The sequence below is a fragment of the Vicugna pacos genome, chromosome 1 (assembly GCF_048564905.1).
Source record: "Vicugna pacos chromosome 1, VicPac4, whole genome shotgun sequence".
Lineage (NCBI taxonomy): Eukaryota > Metazoa > Chordata > Mammalia > Artiodactyla > Camelidae > Vicugna > Vicugna pacos.
Genome location: NC_132987.1, coordinates 21,780,213 through 21,796,673, shown reverse-complemented (window position 1 = coordinate 21,796,673; position 16,461 = coordinate 21,780,213). Strand labels below are relative to the sequence as shown.

The following is a 16,461-nucleotide window of genomic DNA, read 5'->3' as shown; positions in this document are numbered from 1 at the left end:
TATGTAAAGTAAAACTCATAAAACTTTCAGAAGACAATGTTTATGATCTCAGAGTTTGCAAAGACTTCTAAAGCACATAAAGTATATAAAGGAAAAGACTGATCAATTTGACTTCACTAAAATAAAGAAGTTTTGTTCATCAAAAGACATCACAAAAACAGTAGAAAGTCTAGTCACAAACAAGAGAAAATATTTGCAATTTGACATATAACTGCCAAATGATCAGTATCCAGAATATATATAAAAATTCCTACAAATCAATAAGGAAAAATAAACTACCCATTAATTTGAAAACTAGACAAAGATATTAGGTATTTAATATGAGAAGAAATATTAATAGCCATCAATATATCACAAAATGGTCAACATTAGTGGTCACATAGGGAATTCAAATTAAAACCATAACTACAGGTTAAAAATACTGAAATATATAATTTATTGGCTAAGAGCACAGACTCTGGAGTGAGCCTAGTTGGGTTCAAATCCCAGATCCACATACCTAATTGTATGTTCTCAGGCAAGTTACTGCACTTCTTTGGGCTTTGGTTTCCTTGTTTTTAAAAAAAGGCTAATAATTCTTCCTGCCTTATGAAGGCATTAACCTAATTAAGATTTTCATTTGTTTAGGCTGAAATCTTTGTGTCATCTTTGGCCTTCAGCAAATCCCTTCACTTCTATTTTAAAAATGTATACAAAATTTTCTCTCCTTTCACAAACCCCATCACTCCCACTCTGGTCCAGCTTCACTGACATCTTCAATGTGGATTATTATAATAACCATCTGGCCTTCCCACTTCAGCACTGGCCTCTGTAGGCTATTTGCAACATGGTAGCCAGAATAATGGTGCTAAAGCATAATCAGAACCATGCCATTCTATCCTTCAGAATCTTCCAGTGCCTTCCCATGTTCCCTAGAAAAAGCCAAAATCCTTACCAAGCCCTACAGATCCCTAGATCACCTTGTGAGCTCCTGATTCTCACTCTGATCTGTTTTTCTTCCATTCTGCTTCTCCGCTCCAGCCACACTGGCTTCCTTGATATTCCTTAGAGCCTTTGTGTTGCTGTTCACTCTACTTGGACTGTTCCTCTTCCAGATGTCCACTTGGCTTGCTTCACTGTTTTTTTAAAGTCTTTACTTAAAAGTCTCTTTTCAGTGATAACTTTATTGGACACTATCTAAAATTTCAACACTTACCTTGATACATTTTTTTTCAACCTCAGAGAGGGGAAACCAAAGGCCAAAAATAACCTGAAGCAATTGAAATTCCTGGGCCAAAGGCAGTGTTCAGCCAACACATTAAATAACGCCACTTTTTCCTACCTAGCTTCCTGTCTTGGCCACACAACACATCAGATAACTTCTGACCTCGGCGCTTTCCCTCTGAATTTTCTCCGTCAGTCTTGCCCTCTTTTTGGAGGGGGGGATTTGGAGGGGGTTAGCTAGGACTGTTGTCTAATAGCTGTAGATCTCGTCTCCCTGGCAGCCGAGTGAACTCCTTGGAAAAAAAACTTGATATTTTATATCTCTCTTTCTTGCTTTATTTTTTTACCTTTAGCTCATATCACTAATATACTATATATTTTAGTTATTTTTCTTGTTTAGTGTCTCCTCTACAGAATTTAAGTTCCAAAAGATAAGGATTTTTGTCAGTTTTATTCACTACTGCATCTCCAGCACCTAGAAGAGGGGCTGACACATAATTAAGTCCTCAATAACTTTTTGTTGAGTGAATGAATAAATGAATGAATGAATGAATGAATGTCTAGTTTGGGCAAGTATGTGGAGCAACTAGAACATTTACACATTGATGGCAGGGGTGTAAATTTGAATGACTTTGGAGAAGCAATTTGACAGTACCAATAAAGTGAAAGATGGATGTACCTTCTGAACCAGCAATTTCCACTCCTGAGAGACACTCTCTAGTTAAATGCATCATATGTGCATCAGGAAACAGGTACAAAAATAGTCAGAGCTCCACTGTTTGCAATAGCAAAGAACTGGAAACAACCCAAATGCTCATCAATAGTAGAATAGATAGCTGCATTTCCATTTATTTATACCATATAGGAGGGAAAATGAATGAATCAGACCTGTAGCAAACCAACACAGATGAATCTCAAAAACAGAATATTGAGCAATATATTCAATGTGGTTTCATTTATATAAATTTGAGAAACATAACAACCAAGTAATATATTGTAGAGAGATGTTAAGATTTGTAGCAAAACTGTAAAGAAAAGCAAGGCAATAATGTACACAAAATTTAGGATAGTGGTTACCACAGAGGCAGAAAGGAAGAGATGGTATCACAGAGGAGCAGAGAGCAATTCTGAAATGTAAAGGTCATGTTCTTTTTCTTTAACTGTATAGAGAATGCATAGACATATGTTATATTACTTCTTTTTTATTTCACAGTTATAAGTATTCCATATTGTCTACTCAATATTTAAGAAAAATGATTTTAAACAAAAATCTAAAGAAAATGATTAAAGAAAAAAATAGGCTATTCACTGAACAGGAATTCCAATTGGTCAATAAACATGAGAAGTTGCCCCAACTTACTATTAATGAGGGCTACAAATCAAATAATAATAAGATAAACTCATGAGATTGGCAAAAATTCTAAAAGTTGACCAGGTTAGGTGTTTTTAAGGTTTTAGGGAAACAGATATTCTAATCAACTGCTCATGAAAAGGTAAGAAGGTATACTCATTTAGAGGGAAATTTGGTAGTATCTATTAAATTAATGATGTGTAAACCTACAACCAGCAAATTTTCAAAGTGATACCATTTTTTTCCTTTAGTATATTTTCAAAAGAATTCCATTTTGAAAAACATACAAAAAATAATATTTTATGAGTATACCTTTCTAGATATAAGTAGACTACATAGGATGAGAGAGGGAGAGACCAGGAGGATGGTCAAAGGGGATTCTCTCATCTGTAATGTTCTAATTATTTTTAAGCATATTTATGTATTGTTGGTTTAATTATATTTAATTTTACAAAAGAAATATAATTAAAGCTGTATACCAAAATTTGCAGCTAATTTAATGTAGTGTTTACATGAAATTAGAGCACTTATAGCCTTTAATGTTTATATTAAAAACTACAAAGGACTTAAATTTAATAAGTTAGAGTATCAATTTAAGAGGTTAAAAAAGGAACAAGCAGAACAAATGCAAAGAATAAAATTAAGGAAAAAACAGAGATATAAGCAGGAAAAAAGAAATAGAAAACAAAACTACAGTAGAGATCAGCAATTTCAAAAGTTATTTCTTTGAAAAGATAGATAAAGTAGACAATCTTTTTTTTTTTAAATTGAAGTATAGTTGATTTACAATGCTGTGTTAGTTTCAGGTATACAGCATAGTGAATCACTTAAGTATATACATATATATTCCTTTTCAAATTCTTTTTTAATTATAGGTTATTGTAAGATATTTAATATAGTTCCCTGAGCTATACAGTAGGTCTTTGTAATAGTGTGTATACGTCAATCCCAAACTCCTAATGTATCCTTCCCTGCCCTTTTCCCCTTTGGTAACCATCAGATTGTTTTCTATGTCTGTAAGTCTGTTTCTATTTTGTAAATAAGTTCATTTGTGTCATTTTTTAAAATATTCCACGTATAAGTGGTATTTATCTTTCTCTGTCTGACTTACTTCACTTAATAAGATAATAGGTCCATCCAAAAATAGACATTCTTGATAAGGCAAAAAGAGAGAGCAAAACTTAAGAATGTTAGACAAGAAAAGAAGGACATAGCCACAGGTGCTGTGGAGTTAAAAAGATATGAACATGTCATGCACAATTGATGCAAATAAATCTAAAAACTTAGATGAAACGGACAATTTCTTAGAAACATACAACTTATCAAAACTGTCTGAAGGGGAGAAAACTGAATAGACCTATAGTCATTAAAGAAATGGAATTAGTTGCTAAAAATCCCTTCACCAAAACACATGGCCCAGATTGTTTTATAGGTGAGTTCTATCTAACTTTCAAGAAATAGATCATTCTATTTTATACAAACTTTTCAAAAAAAAAAAAGATAAAGGAGGAATGCTCCCTAAGTCATTTCATGGAGCTATTATAATATTCCTGAAATAAAAGCCAGTCAATAGCAGTAATAAGAATGAAAAGTATATGCCAATCTCACTTATGAACATAGATGCAAGTGTTGTGAAGACATTACCAGCAAGCCAAATTCACCAGTGTCAAAACACATTATTACTGAGCTGGGTTTGTCCCGGGAATGTAAGTATGTTCTAATGTTAGAATATTGTAAGTATAATTTACCCAGAAATAAATGAAAAGAAAATATCTCAGTAGATACCGAAAACGCATTGAATATGAAAGATTCAACACATATTGGTCTTTTAAATTCTTGGCAAAGCATAGAAGGGAAGAATTTCCTTTATCTGATGAAAGATACTTGGTCAAAACCCATAGGAAACATCATACATGGCAGTGAACCTTCAGAAGTGTAATCCTTTTTAAATCATTTAGTATTCTTCTTTTGATGTATGTTTTGGTTGTCTTCCATATTTTTCTATTTTAATCAGTAAACATCTTGATGTAAATCTATGTATACATGTCACATTATTTCCTTAGGAAAAATTCTTTGAAATAGAACTGTTCCAATCAAGGTACATCCTATAAATTTTATTGTATTTTCCTAAATTTCCACAAAGGAAGATTGTGCAAACTTACAGTGATACAAAGCAGTTCCTAAGAGTTCCCTTTTTATTTAATTATGTATTCAACAGATATTTACTAAGCATTATGATATGCTAAGCTCTCTGCTGGAAGTTGATGTTCAGTGACAAATACAAAAAATGTGCTCGGCCCCCTTCTGGAGCTTACAGACTAGTTTTGGGGTCATCTGTACATCTTCTTTAAGCAATTGCCTGTTTGGGACTTTACCAATTTTTTTGTTTTCAGGTTGATTTTCCAGAAAGCAAGATTCTAGGATACGTGGCATCTGAAGTATAGGGGTACAAGGAATGGGATCTCTTTGGGTAAAATGACTTTGTTTTCCAAACCAAAAATAGGACAGATGGTGGAAAGCACAACAGTACTTAGATGGGGACAAAAGAACAAAGCATTTGAAAATAGGTTGGTCCCAAAGAGTCTGAAATATATGATTTGTTCACCCTTGGAAAAGGAGGCAGTGCCCCACACCGAGAGGCCAAGGGCACAGGCCACAGACTGCATCATAGTCCCAGTTTTGCCTTGAGCAGGCTCTGCAGCACTCCTGATGTGGGCAGTAATTTGACTCAGATTAAACTCAGAAACCCTTACAGAGGAGGTTCAATACCATTTATCATTCTCAGTCAGCAACTTTCACTTTAAAAAAATAATACAAAAATTGGTGATGACAAGATAGTGAGCTAGCTTCAGCTGCTGGCTCCTTCCTCCCAAATCAAACCTGGAGACACTACATAATTGAGAGGAAACATGGAACTGAGCAAGTAATAAAAACTCTAAGAACACCTGGAGAGGCCAGAAGTGGTCTTGAAGTGTTGTGGAGAGGCCACACCTGCACAGCAACCCAAAGCAGGAGCCAGGAGGGAGGATCAGTGAGAGATTTTTAACTTCTGCACTCACCTCCTGCCCTCACCGTTTTGGGGTGATCTTCACCCACATCATAGCAATTGCCTAGGGCATCCACTGTGGTGTCAGGAGTAGCATCTGGGCAGTAAAGAAGCTGATGAAAGTGCAGGGTGACCAATTGTCCTGCCCTTGAGTATCTTCTCCATCTCCTATGCCTCCAAAACCCCTGGCTGGTGGAAAATGACCTAGAGAGACTGCCTCTTTCCGGTGTTGCTTTGTTCTAAAGATTTAAAGGTGAGTCCCTGACAGAGGAATTGCCAGAGGAGTGACCCCAATTCAATTTTTGTGGAGTGATCAAAAATGTGATGGTTCTGGGGGCTTCCTCCTCCCTGAAGCTCATCCCTTCCCATAGCTTAAAAATCACTGAGGGGACACTCTAGTGTGTATCCCTCATAACATTTCCTCATAACATTGGCAGACAGGATTGACCCCAGGAAAATATGAGCTCACAGGCCAAAATAACAAGATGTCCAATGAGCACAACCACTATAAAACAGAGACCAAAATTTGGACATGAACCACAAAAGGCAACATTATTGGAACAGACAAGCTGACAATTTATAACAGGCAGAATTAGTATCCTTAAAGAGATAAAGGAGAATATTAGTAACACGGAACAGGTACAGGATGTTGTGCAACTAAGCAAATGGAAATACTAAATACAAAAAAAAGTTAAAATAGAGAAAAACAGACACCACTTTTATTCAAACAAAGTTACAATCAGTCAATTAATGGAAGTCAGTTAAAGCAAGGAATCATTAAAAAATGACACAAGTATCTCCAACCTTTAATTGTCACTTGTATAAATGCATATTAATTTGCCAGTCTTTTGATAAAGATTCAGTGCTTTTTCTTTGAATCTTAAAGTTCTAGAATGTCTTTCTTGCACAAAGCATACCCAAAATATATCTACCAGAACTTCCAGTTTCTATTTCTGTTCTTTAGTTCAGAGCCAAGAATTAAAAGACATCAGCGAAGCATATAAGTTGAGAATCCTTCTATATTTAAATATATTTTTGGTAACATTTTACAGTTGTTCTGCTCACTACCAATTTAGTAGCATTTTCTAAGCAACTAAATTTTACCAAGTCTTTTCTACACATTTAACTTAGTTTTTTGAAAAACATCAACTCTTTCTTTCATAGTCATACTAAATCTACATAGTTAAATTAACAACTACAAATAGCAATTTAAAGCAAAGATAAATAGATTTTGGAACAAGTGGAAATGGCTCTTGTTAAGCCTAAAGTTTTTGCGGTGGGAGCAGAACTGACTTGGGCACGCTGGAGAGTAACCTAGTGCCATCTGCATGAGGTGTGCGGGAAGCATTGGTCGCTGTGCTTTCCAGGAGGAATGGAGGGGTAAGCAAGGGACTGGAGACTGATTAAGAGCTTCTAGTGCACATCTATAGCAGAGTCTTCCCCTCTCTATATTTGATTTGCTTTACACACAAACTCATTTTGAACATCATCAAAAATACACATGTAGCCCAAGAGAACTTTCTGAGGGATCTTTGTAGGGTGCCTAAAGAGTCTGGAACAAAAATAAAATTAGCTCCAAACCACCAAAGTAAGTCAAAGCTAAAATTCTCCTTCAGAATTGATTTACGCATGCATGATTTTTATGTGAAAATACAACTGCTTTCCTTGGAAACAAGGAGAAATGCATTCTCATACTGTAATAATTCCTAATTTTTGACTTTTTGCCTGTATTGTCCAGGGTGTACAGTAGCAAAGAGGCTTTAAGGGGGGGATTTTATAAATCTTGCTGAAAAAGAAAGCTCAGCAAAGTTAACTGGTGTAAAATAAGAGTTTTCTGGAGGTCAATACAAGCAATGAGAATCTACACTCACTGCATTTTAACTGTCCATTACAAAGAAACAAGCCAAACAAACTTAATTTTCATCAGCTATTGATTTATTGATATTCGCGCCTTCATAAAAATCATTTGGTAGCTGTTTTCTAATTAAATGGCATTAGTCAAGTGTCATGTATTTGTTGTCTTCATTTTCATTGATTTCTCTGATCTATAAAGACTTTTTCACTCTCCAATTTCTTATCATGCTTAGCACAATCAATGTTCTACTCTAAGCTTTAAGCCTTCTATTGAATGCCTTTCCATAATCCAATCCACCGTAATTCAGAAATTGAAGTAAAAATCTTCTGCAAAAGGAAATGATTTTTAACTCTTAGTTTTGTTTTTTCTTTCCTTTGTCAGTGAAGTCAATTAACTCTGTAACTATCTGGAAAACATAAAATTAAGAGTTTGAACCTTACTGTTTACATATAGTATAAAGTTGAATGTTATGTATATGTATTAGACTTAAAGTCACATTGAAATACACAAGAAAAAAATCTATACCTCTTTACATTCTAAATTGTGCAATATCTACCTCCATGTATTGTAAAAAGATGACCTCAAAGCGAAAGGAAAAATTGAACAAAGAGTTTGGTCAGGTTAAATAGCAAATCAGTTGAATCAGCCTTCAAATTATTTTCCCTCAAAAATAGAGGATGGAATAATGGTCATAAAATAGTTTTTTCTGAGAAGTTCTGATTATTGTTGTACCACTACAGCAAAGTGTTCAAAATTAGCTGCTTTAAAAAGTTTATCAAAGGAATTCAAATATGATAGATGCACTAACATAAATGACAGGCTTTATTAGGAAAAATATAATATGAAGCAAAGAAGCCCTTGAAATTTTCAAGCTAGTGATACAAACACATGCTTCAACTTCTCACTCTGAAATCCTGAGGCAAAGTTTTTTTCAGTGAATACTGGTTTGACTCTAGTGTTTTACATTTGTCTGGATATTCTACTGCATTACACTGTGAAATAGCTGACATAAAACAACACGGAATCATGTCCTCCATCCTAGGTATTTCACTTTGCAGCACTTTTATCAAGGCAATGGGAGGGCATGGAGAAGTCAAACACAGCTCATAGTGCTTGAGGCTTCATATTCTATATGTTGCCAGTGGTACCTCTTCAGGTAGAAAGAGCACATTGTTCTCATAGTGCAGATGGAGTAGAATATCCTCTGCCACGGTGTGGGTGGTTGTCACTCAGATCAGTGGCAAGGGCTGAGGTTTTGATATTCAACTCAGAGACATTAAAAAAAAATAACATCATTAGAAATCTTCCCTTTTTGTGTACATTCTTCACACTCCTACTCAAGAAAGAATTCAGCATAGGTTAATTATAAAGATAAAAAGACACACGAGATGGATAAGAAAGGAGATTAAGACTAGCTAAATGAAAAAAGCTAAATAAATGGTATATAAACCTTTAAATTTTTTTATAGTGTGTGAATTTTTTAAACCAATGCCTAACAATATCAGTATTTCTCTTGGTTTATTCATTAAGAGGTTTTTTCAAAGCATGGTTTTAATTTCTACAAAGAAAATATATTGTTTCAACTAGTAAATTTTCTTTAGCTAGTATTTATTGGCAATACTACGGAGAAATTAACTGTGTTATGCCACATGTCTTTTTTCCCCCTAAGGGCCAGTACTTTCAGATTTACTAAGATCCTTCTGGAGAACACTTATTTGAAAAAAATTAGAGTTACTGCAGTCCCCTAACCCTTGAAGGTACTCTAGACTTGAGGCCCCACAAGCCAATTATGAACTCCTAGTAAATGTTTACTTTCAAGACAAACAAGACTATGGGATGAAAAGTGGCAGTTGCTGCCTGAACTGCAGATTTGCCAACTACTGCAGCTCTTCTGATAGGAATCCCCTTTCTGCTGTTAAAGCAAAGTAATATGGAATAAAATGATACTCTCTGTGACTTACTCTTTTTAATAAACTAAAGAAGTAGAAGTAGGAGTAGTGGACTCAATCTCTCGACATGAGGAGAGATTTTCTAAGTCACAGATGCACCAAAATGCCATTTGCTTCCTGGGAAAGAAGTGAGATTTCTGCCTTTGACTGTGTTCAATGACAAGCTAAAGAGCCCCTTAACAAGAGTGTTGGAGCAGTCAAGCATTGGCTAGATGTCTGAACTACATACATCACAAGATGACTCTGCCTTTGAAATTTTGTGCTACTGTATTTTGTGTGTGTGTGTGTGTGTGTGCGCGTGTGTTTAAATTCACCAAAATAGGTCTGAGGCCAATCTTATTTGAAGAAACAATATTTCTGATTAATATCATGATAATAAGCACTCTGACGTTGCAGACTTGAGAAGCTATTCTTAATAGTATATGACTTAAATACAGCCTTACAAAACTCTGCACTTTTACCTTAATAGTCCCCCTGAAAAGGAAGAATCAAAAGTGGAAAATCTCCAGAAATAAGAGTGTTATCATCAGTGTTTACTAGCTAAAGTAATTTAGCAAATTCATAGAAAATAGCCTTCCCCTTAAGTTATAACCTCGAGGATTTCAAGAAAATCTGGCTACAGTATTTATTCAGTTTAATGGAACTCAACTCCTTGTAGCTGTAACTACATTTATTTCCTATATTACCTTTACTTACTTAATGATGACTATTCATCTTCCTAAAATGTGTTTTGTTGTGTTTTTATAGGCTGTGCTTTTGAAATTCTCATGTTTTTAAAAAGTCAAATTAAGTTTAAAGAAGACAATGAAAAATGCAGGGAGTGGGAGAAGGTAGGGTAGGAGCCAGGAGTTCATATGGAACCCAAGAATTCTCAGACAAACAAATATATGACAAAGAAGCAGCTCTCTGAGCACTTAAGTGGTACACCTCCTTTACATCAGGGCCAATGGAGCCCTAACCTTAAAGAATCTGATCTTGCCATCTCCTGCAAATGGAGCAGAGACAGAACATCCACACTGAATGAAGTTTGTCTCATTTTAGACCATAGACAGATGATGATGATGATAGATAGATAGATAGATAGATAGATGATAGATAGATAGATAGATAGGGATAGAGATATAATATATGCATAGTTGTATAGATAAAACCACATATAATCATTATCATGGTACCATAGGGGACAGTATAAAGTCCAGAATCTCTCTAAGGGAGAAATGGGTTGGAAAGGGGTGATTGGGAAGGAGATTTGTCTTGTAGTTACAAAAGCATTATAAGAACTTTGCTTTTACTCTTTTTCTTTTTTTCTGAGAGGAAGGAGAAGGTTAGAGAGATTGACTTGGGTGAGTGGATAATAACAGAGAATAAATGTCCACCCCCCTACCCCCTCACTCCCTGCTTCCACTAGTTGGGTACAAAGAAATCTACCTTTCAATTTCTTTACTTGAAGAAAATGTGGTTAGAAACAGAGATATCTTTCCTGCCTATCAAGAGTTGCTCTGATGATCAAACAAGACATACATATATATGAAAATATGCTTTGCAGACTCTAATGTATTACAAATATTCATCAATATTATTATTAACAAACATCTTGCTGTCCCTGAACTGTATATAATGGAGAGGCAGCCTAGTCTGGCAGAAGTGGTGTGGGCCTTGGAAAAAACTCAGGACAACTGTTTTTTTTTTTTTTTCCTTTATTGTGGTTTATTTACATGGGCAAATGCATTAATACCATTGACTGCAGTTTCCCCAACTATAAAATAGAAATAATATTATCAGTTTATGAGCTTTGTCATCATTATAACTTGAATTGTTAAAAATTTTAAAAGTAAGCAAAAACCTTTAACACATTCCCTAGCACAATTTAAGTCCTAAAAAATGAATCCCATTAGCATGATTACTATTTCAGAAGTAGTAACATTGATATTATTAAAATGTCCTAAATCTCGAAAAAGATTTCAAAGGACTGCACTGGTACTTACAGTAACTATAAATCTTCAGCTTTGTAAGGAGAGGCTATACTCTGGGAACATGACCCTGACTAACAACAAAGCCTTCAGATCATGTATGTCCTAGTGGGAAAGATCACATGTTTTCAGTACAATTTATCTCCTATGCTAACCTCTAGAGCCCACAGGAATTATTGGGTTCCTGGTAACTAGGACTAAGAAAATATTAGAAACCCAGGATTAAAGTTTTAAAATTTCAATTGAATATATTGTAATATTTGTTTACAAATTCCCTAATATGGTAATAAAAATTGTTTACTTATACTCCAGTTTGTTCAGAATAGTTACAGACACAATCAATAGTGTATGAAAAATGAAGTCTGAGATGTCCTCTAAAGAAAGTTCCCACTTAGGAATAAAGGCAAATTTTATAAACAAAAAAAATTAATTTAGAGACAAAATTATGGAGAAAATAAAAGAATGTTTTTAGTTCTACCTTTTCTTTCACTTTTATTACAGCTTTGCAGTTTCTTTAACATCCCAGTTAAAATGAATCTCAGTGCATTACTTGGACAAGTAGATGAAAGTCAGTAGGTTGGGTAAAACTTTACTAAGCCGAATTAAAGCCATGTTGAGGAATATATGTGAATTTAATTAGTAGTATTAGTTAAGCAGGGTAGAGTGAACTGCTGTAGTGTTTCTGTCCATGAACCATCGTAATGCAGGAAAGTTCTTTTACTAATAGGAGAAGAAGTCAATCAGAATTAATAATAAACATGTTTTATAAAGTAGATATGACTTTTTTTTTTTACTTTCTAGAGTACAGTAAGGAACACAGACTTAAAAGCAGAGTATTGAATAAGTCTTTAGAAAACATGATTTGCTGACCAGATTAAGTTGTTCAATTAACATGTGAGTGGTTACCAAGAACTTTCAGAGTTTTTAAACACAGATTGTCCTCTTATGCAGTTTAAATATTTCCCTGGTCTTGTTTGCACTATTAACTTGCTTTTTATTTTTTTCTCCCTGAGGAAAAGCTTTGCTAAGCAAAGATTACTTTTAACCTGGGTCCCCTCCAAAGGCTCACAAACTGTGAATTCATGGAAATAAAACAAATATTGTTTACTGTGCTGGATAAATAAAATGTTGATTGAAGTTATTTTTCATTGACCCTGAGTGGGAAAAAAGTAGATTTGAGATTATTCACATTGAAAACTGAATCGACTAAGTTTGTCTGTTGTTGTTATTATTCTTACTGGTTTTGGGGTAGAGTTGGTTCTCTTTTTCTTTTTTTTTCTTCTTCTCAGAATTGACCAATAAATCTGCTCCCTCAGTAACTGACTACTCTGAGTCAGACTCAGGCAATGAAGGTTTCATGTTCAAATTGGTGGTTTCTGTCAGCTGAGCCTTCCTATAGATTCTCCTCTGAAACATGTCTTCAGGAGATTTTTGCATGGGAAACCCAAAGTTGAATTTGCCCACACATTTTCAGTAAGTGCGCCCAAGAAGGAAGTTATCATGAAGCTATTCATTCAGAGGAGTGTTGTTACATGTTATAAATAGAAGAGGAGTGCTAATCAGCGCTGCTGCCTCGCTATGAAGGGAACCTTTTTTAAAATGCTAACAACCATCTACAATTTAAAATAAGTGGGTCTATCAGATTGTCAAAGGTTTTGGAAAATTGATAAAAATTAATTTTGGCAAGTGTGTGAGGAAAAGGGCACCCTCTGCACCATTATTAGAGATGTAAATTGGTATATCTTTCTGAAGGGCAGACTAGTAGTATGTTGAAAAAGAAAAATGAATGTATATCCTTTGACAAAAGTACCCTGTATCTAGGAATTTCACCTAAGGAGTCATCACTCAACTGAGGAGAGAGATTTGTATAAGATGCTCAACGCAGCATTGTTTATAACAGGAAAATCTGAAACAATCAAATATCCAATAATAGGTAATAATGGGTACAGTGAAATAAAATTTGGTACAAAGACACAAAGGGATATTATGCTGCCATTAAAAATGGTTTAGCAGATTCATATTTATTGCCATGAAAAGAAGCTTATAAAATATTAGTTAGTTAAAGTAAATTATATAAAAATATGGTCAGATTTATGTAGCACTATGCATGTTGTCTATATAATCTTCGGATCTGTGAATGAAGAGATCACTGAAAAAGATGCTCCACAGAAAGATAAGTGTGTGTTTTTTTTGTTTGTATTTTTCTTCATTTAAAAATAATTTTTAAAGAAAATAAGAAAAATATTAAAACTAGATGCACACGCTTGATAATTTCCTGAAACTAAACAAATGAAGAGTTGCTAAGGCTAAAAGGAAGAAAATTTTGGAAAACATTTTATTCTACTTTAAAATGTTTGTTCTAATTTAATCTAATTTTTTAAACTGTGAAAGTAACATGTTCATGGTTAAAAAAATTGATACAGATGTCAAATATCCATAAAGTGAAATAAAAATTATGTGTAAATGTATATGTTAATACACTTAATGGATTCAGACATACACAAACATATCCTTTGTTTGTTTAACTTACATTTTTTCTTTTTTGCATCTCACAATCAGAAGTTCTAACTCCAGCTAATAATTACTGAATTCATTATACACATTTCTGAACCAAACACACTGGGCTAAGAGTGGGAAAAGAGGTGGACCCCAGAGGCAAATTGGGGATATGACCACTAAGAACAGGCTGAATGAATCCCAGTCAGCAAAATGTCCCCTCTAGGGTAAAACACACTTGAGATGGAGGCTAGAGAAGGAGAGGCCTTGGGAATTTAACCCTAGCATGTGATTATTAATCTCAAAACCTGGGTAGCTGCTCTGGACTGAATGTCTCTCCCCCAACCCCAACAAATTCGTTTGTGGAAGTCCTGATCCCCATGTGATGGAACATGAGGCAGGGCCTCTGGGGAGTAATCAGGTCATGAGGGTGGAGCCCTCAATGAATGGGATTAGTGCTTTCAGAAGAGACACAGGAGAGAAAATCTCTCTTGCTCTCTGCCATGTGAGGATACAGCAAGTAGGCTGCTATTTGCCAACCAGGAAGAGGCCCCCAACCGGAACCAAATCAGCCAGCACCTGGAATTTGGACTTTCCAGCCCCCAGAACTATGAGAAATAAATTCCTGTTAGTTAAACCACCCTGCCCGTAGTATTTTGTTATGGCAGCCCAACGTGTTTTGGCAGATTAAGACAGTGGCCAAATCTCAAATTTTGAAAAAATAAGGACACAATGAGGTAGGAAATATTCTCCCATCCCCCACATCCGCCCCCCATGTCTACAAGTTGCCTGTAGTTATGTGGGTGACAGTGTTTGTTTAGATGAGCTGGCCTCGAATGCAAAGTGAGTGCTCAGGATAACTGATGATCACTGCTGCTGCAGAAAGACCATCCTGTAGCAAAGAAGCTATGTCTTTTTAATCCTTTCTTTCTAATGCTGGTTTTAAATAATGTGTCTGACAAGATCCTGCTTTTCTCTCTGTCAACTGTCAGTGAACAAGTATTGGGCGTTATTTGTGGGGCTGTAAATACATTACATGAAAAAATAATGAGTCCTTAAAAAGTCAAGAGAAATGCCTCCAGAGACATTTACTTAACAGAGTGATTTATGTTGGTCTCGGAATGAAGTTTCAGAAACTTCCACATGAAAAGTCTGGAACATAAATGAAAGCCTCTTCCAAACCTGCCTTCGCTATAGCCCCTGGATACATTTCCCTTTCACTTCTAATCTGGAAGTTGGAGAACGTTTTGCATGTTCAACTTAAATTGTTTAGTTAATGGTCTAAGAGTAAGTCTTGGGAGATCCCTCAGCATAACGTGTTATTGCTCTATTCCTCTGACTGAATTTGATGTATCTATTGTGTTCTTGCTGAATAAACTGATCCCTGGGATTAATCATTTTCTTTTTACCAGCTAGAAATTGTAGACATTTAATGGATATACCTACATCAGTCAATTTAATGAGTCTCATTGTCTGAAGTTTGAAATATATTGATCATTCTAATGTTGAAATATAATCAACATTCATCCTTATTATACGTTTCTAAGTTTTCCAAGTTTGTCCCTCCTGCCTGCCAAAGGAAAGTAGTTTAGCTAAGTTGTTTGTTTTTTTAATTAATTCTTGAGGGTCTAGGAACTCAAGTGTACCTACTGGTTTAGAAAGGGCTAAACAATTTTTGCATCATTCATGACAGTACATGTTGAGCAAATCATGTAGTTTCTGTTTCTGTAATAGGAAATATTCTATTATCCTAGTAGGAATTGTCCCATGGAAGGTCATGCTGGTTGATCTCACCAACAGGTATCTCTGGCAGCCTTGTGGTTGGAAAGGAGGGTGGGATGTTGACATGGCTGTGGCATCTGTCACTGAGTGGAAAGCCAGGATAGAGTCACCTGGCCTGGCAGAATAGGCAGGGACCACTCCACCCTTCCAGAGGTTTAGCACGAGGCCAAAGGATGGCTTTCCCTTCCAAGCACCAAATACAATAACAAGAAATTAAGTGGATTCAAAGCTGAGTCATAATTAATGGGTTTTGGTTTCTGTTTTATTTTCAGTTGTTTGAATTTATGAACTTCTTGGCTGAGAACGTCATCTTCTGTTACATGGGCCTGGCCATGTTCACATTCCAGAATCATATCTTTAATGCTCTTTTCATACTTGGAGCCTTTGTATCCTTTGAAATACAGAGCATGGGGTGATGAGAGAAGAGAACAAACTACTTAACCATTAGTGATTATTCAGTTAAATTATTAAAGTAATTTCAAATTCAAGGCAGGTAAGTAAATCTAATTAGAGGAGAAAAGTATCCTAAGAAATTAACACCCTTAATTAATTGCTTATGATTCAGGATAAGAAGTTTGAAAAATACTGAGGGAAATAAAGGGGGAAAAATAAAGGAGAATGACATTTTTCAAATATTCAAAATACGTTTAACTAAAATTATGAATCATTTACATAAAAATTTATGTCAATCCATTTTTATAGAGAAATATATTTAATCTGCATTAGAGTGTATCTGAAGAGAGCCAGAATTTAGAACTTTAGAAATATTTTTTATTCCAAGATGGAAAAATCTTTTTTCCAGTGAGGAA

At 35.0% G+C, this 16,461-nt stretch overlaps 1 protein-coding gene across 11 annotated transcripts in view; it reads left to right on the top strand.

Moving 5' to 3' along the window:
• SLC9A9 (solute carrier family 9 member A9) overlaps window positions 1–16,461 on the top strand; it is a 599,624-nt gene that overhangs the window by 390,038 nt on the left and 193,125 nt on the right. For all 11 annotated transcript variants that reach the window (XM_072958726.1, XM_072958712.1, XM_072958718.1 and 8 more), the window contains one exon: window positions 15,925–16,038. In XM_072958726.1, coding sequence (XP_072814827.1) covers window positions 15,925–16,038 — 114 coding nt within the window. The remainder of the gene's footprint in view (window positions 1–15,924; window positions 16,039–16,461) is intronic.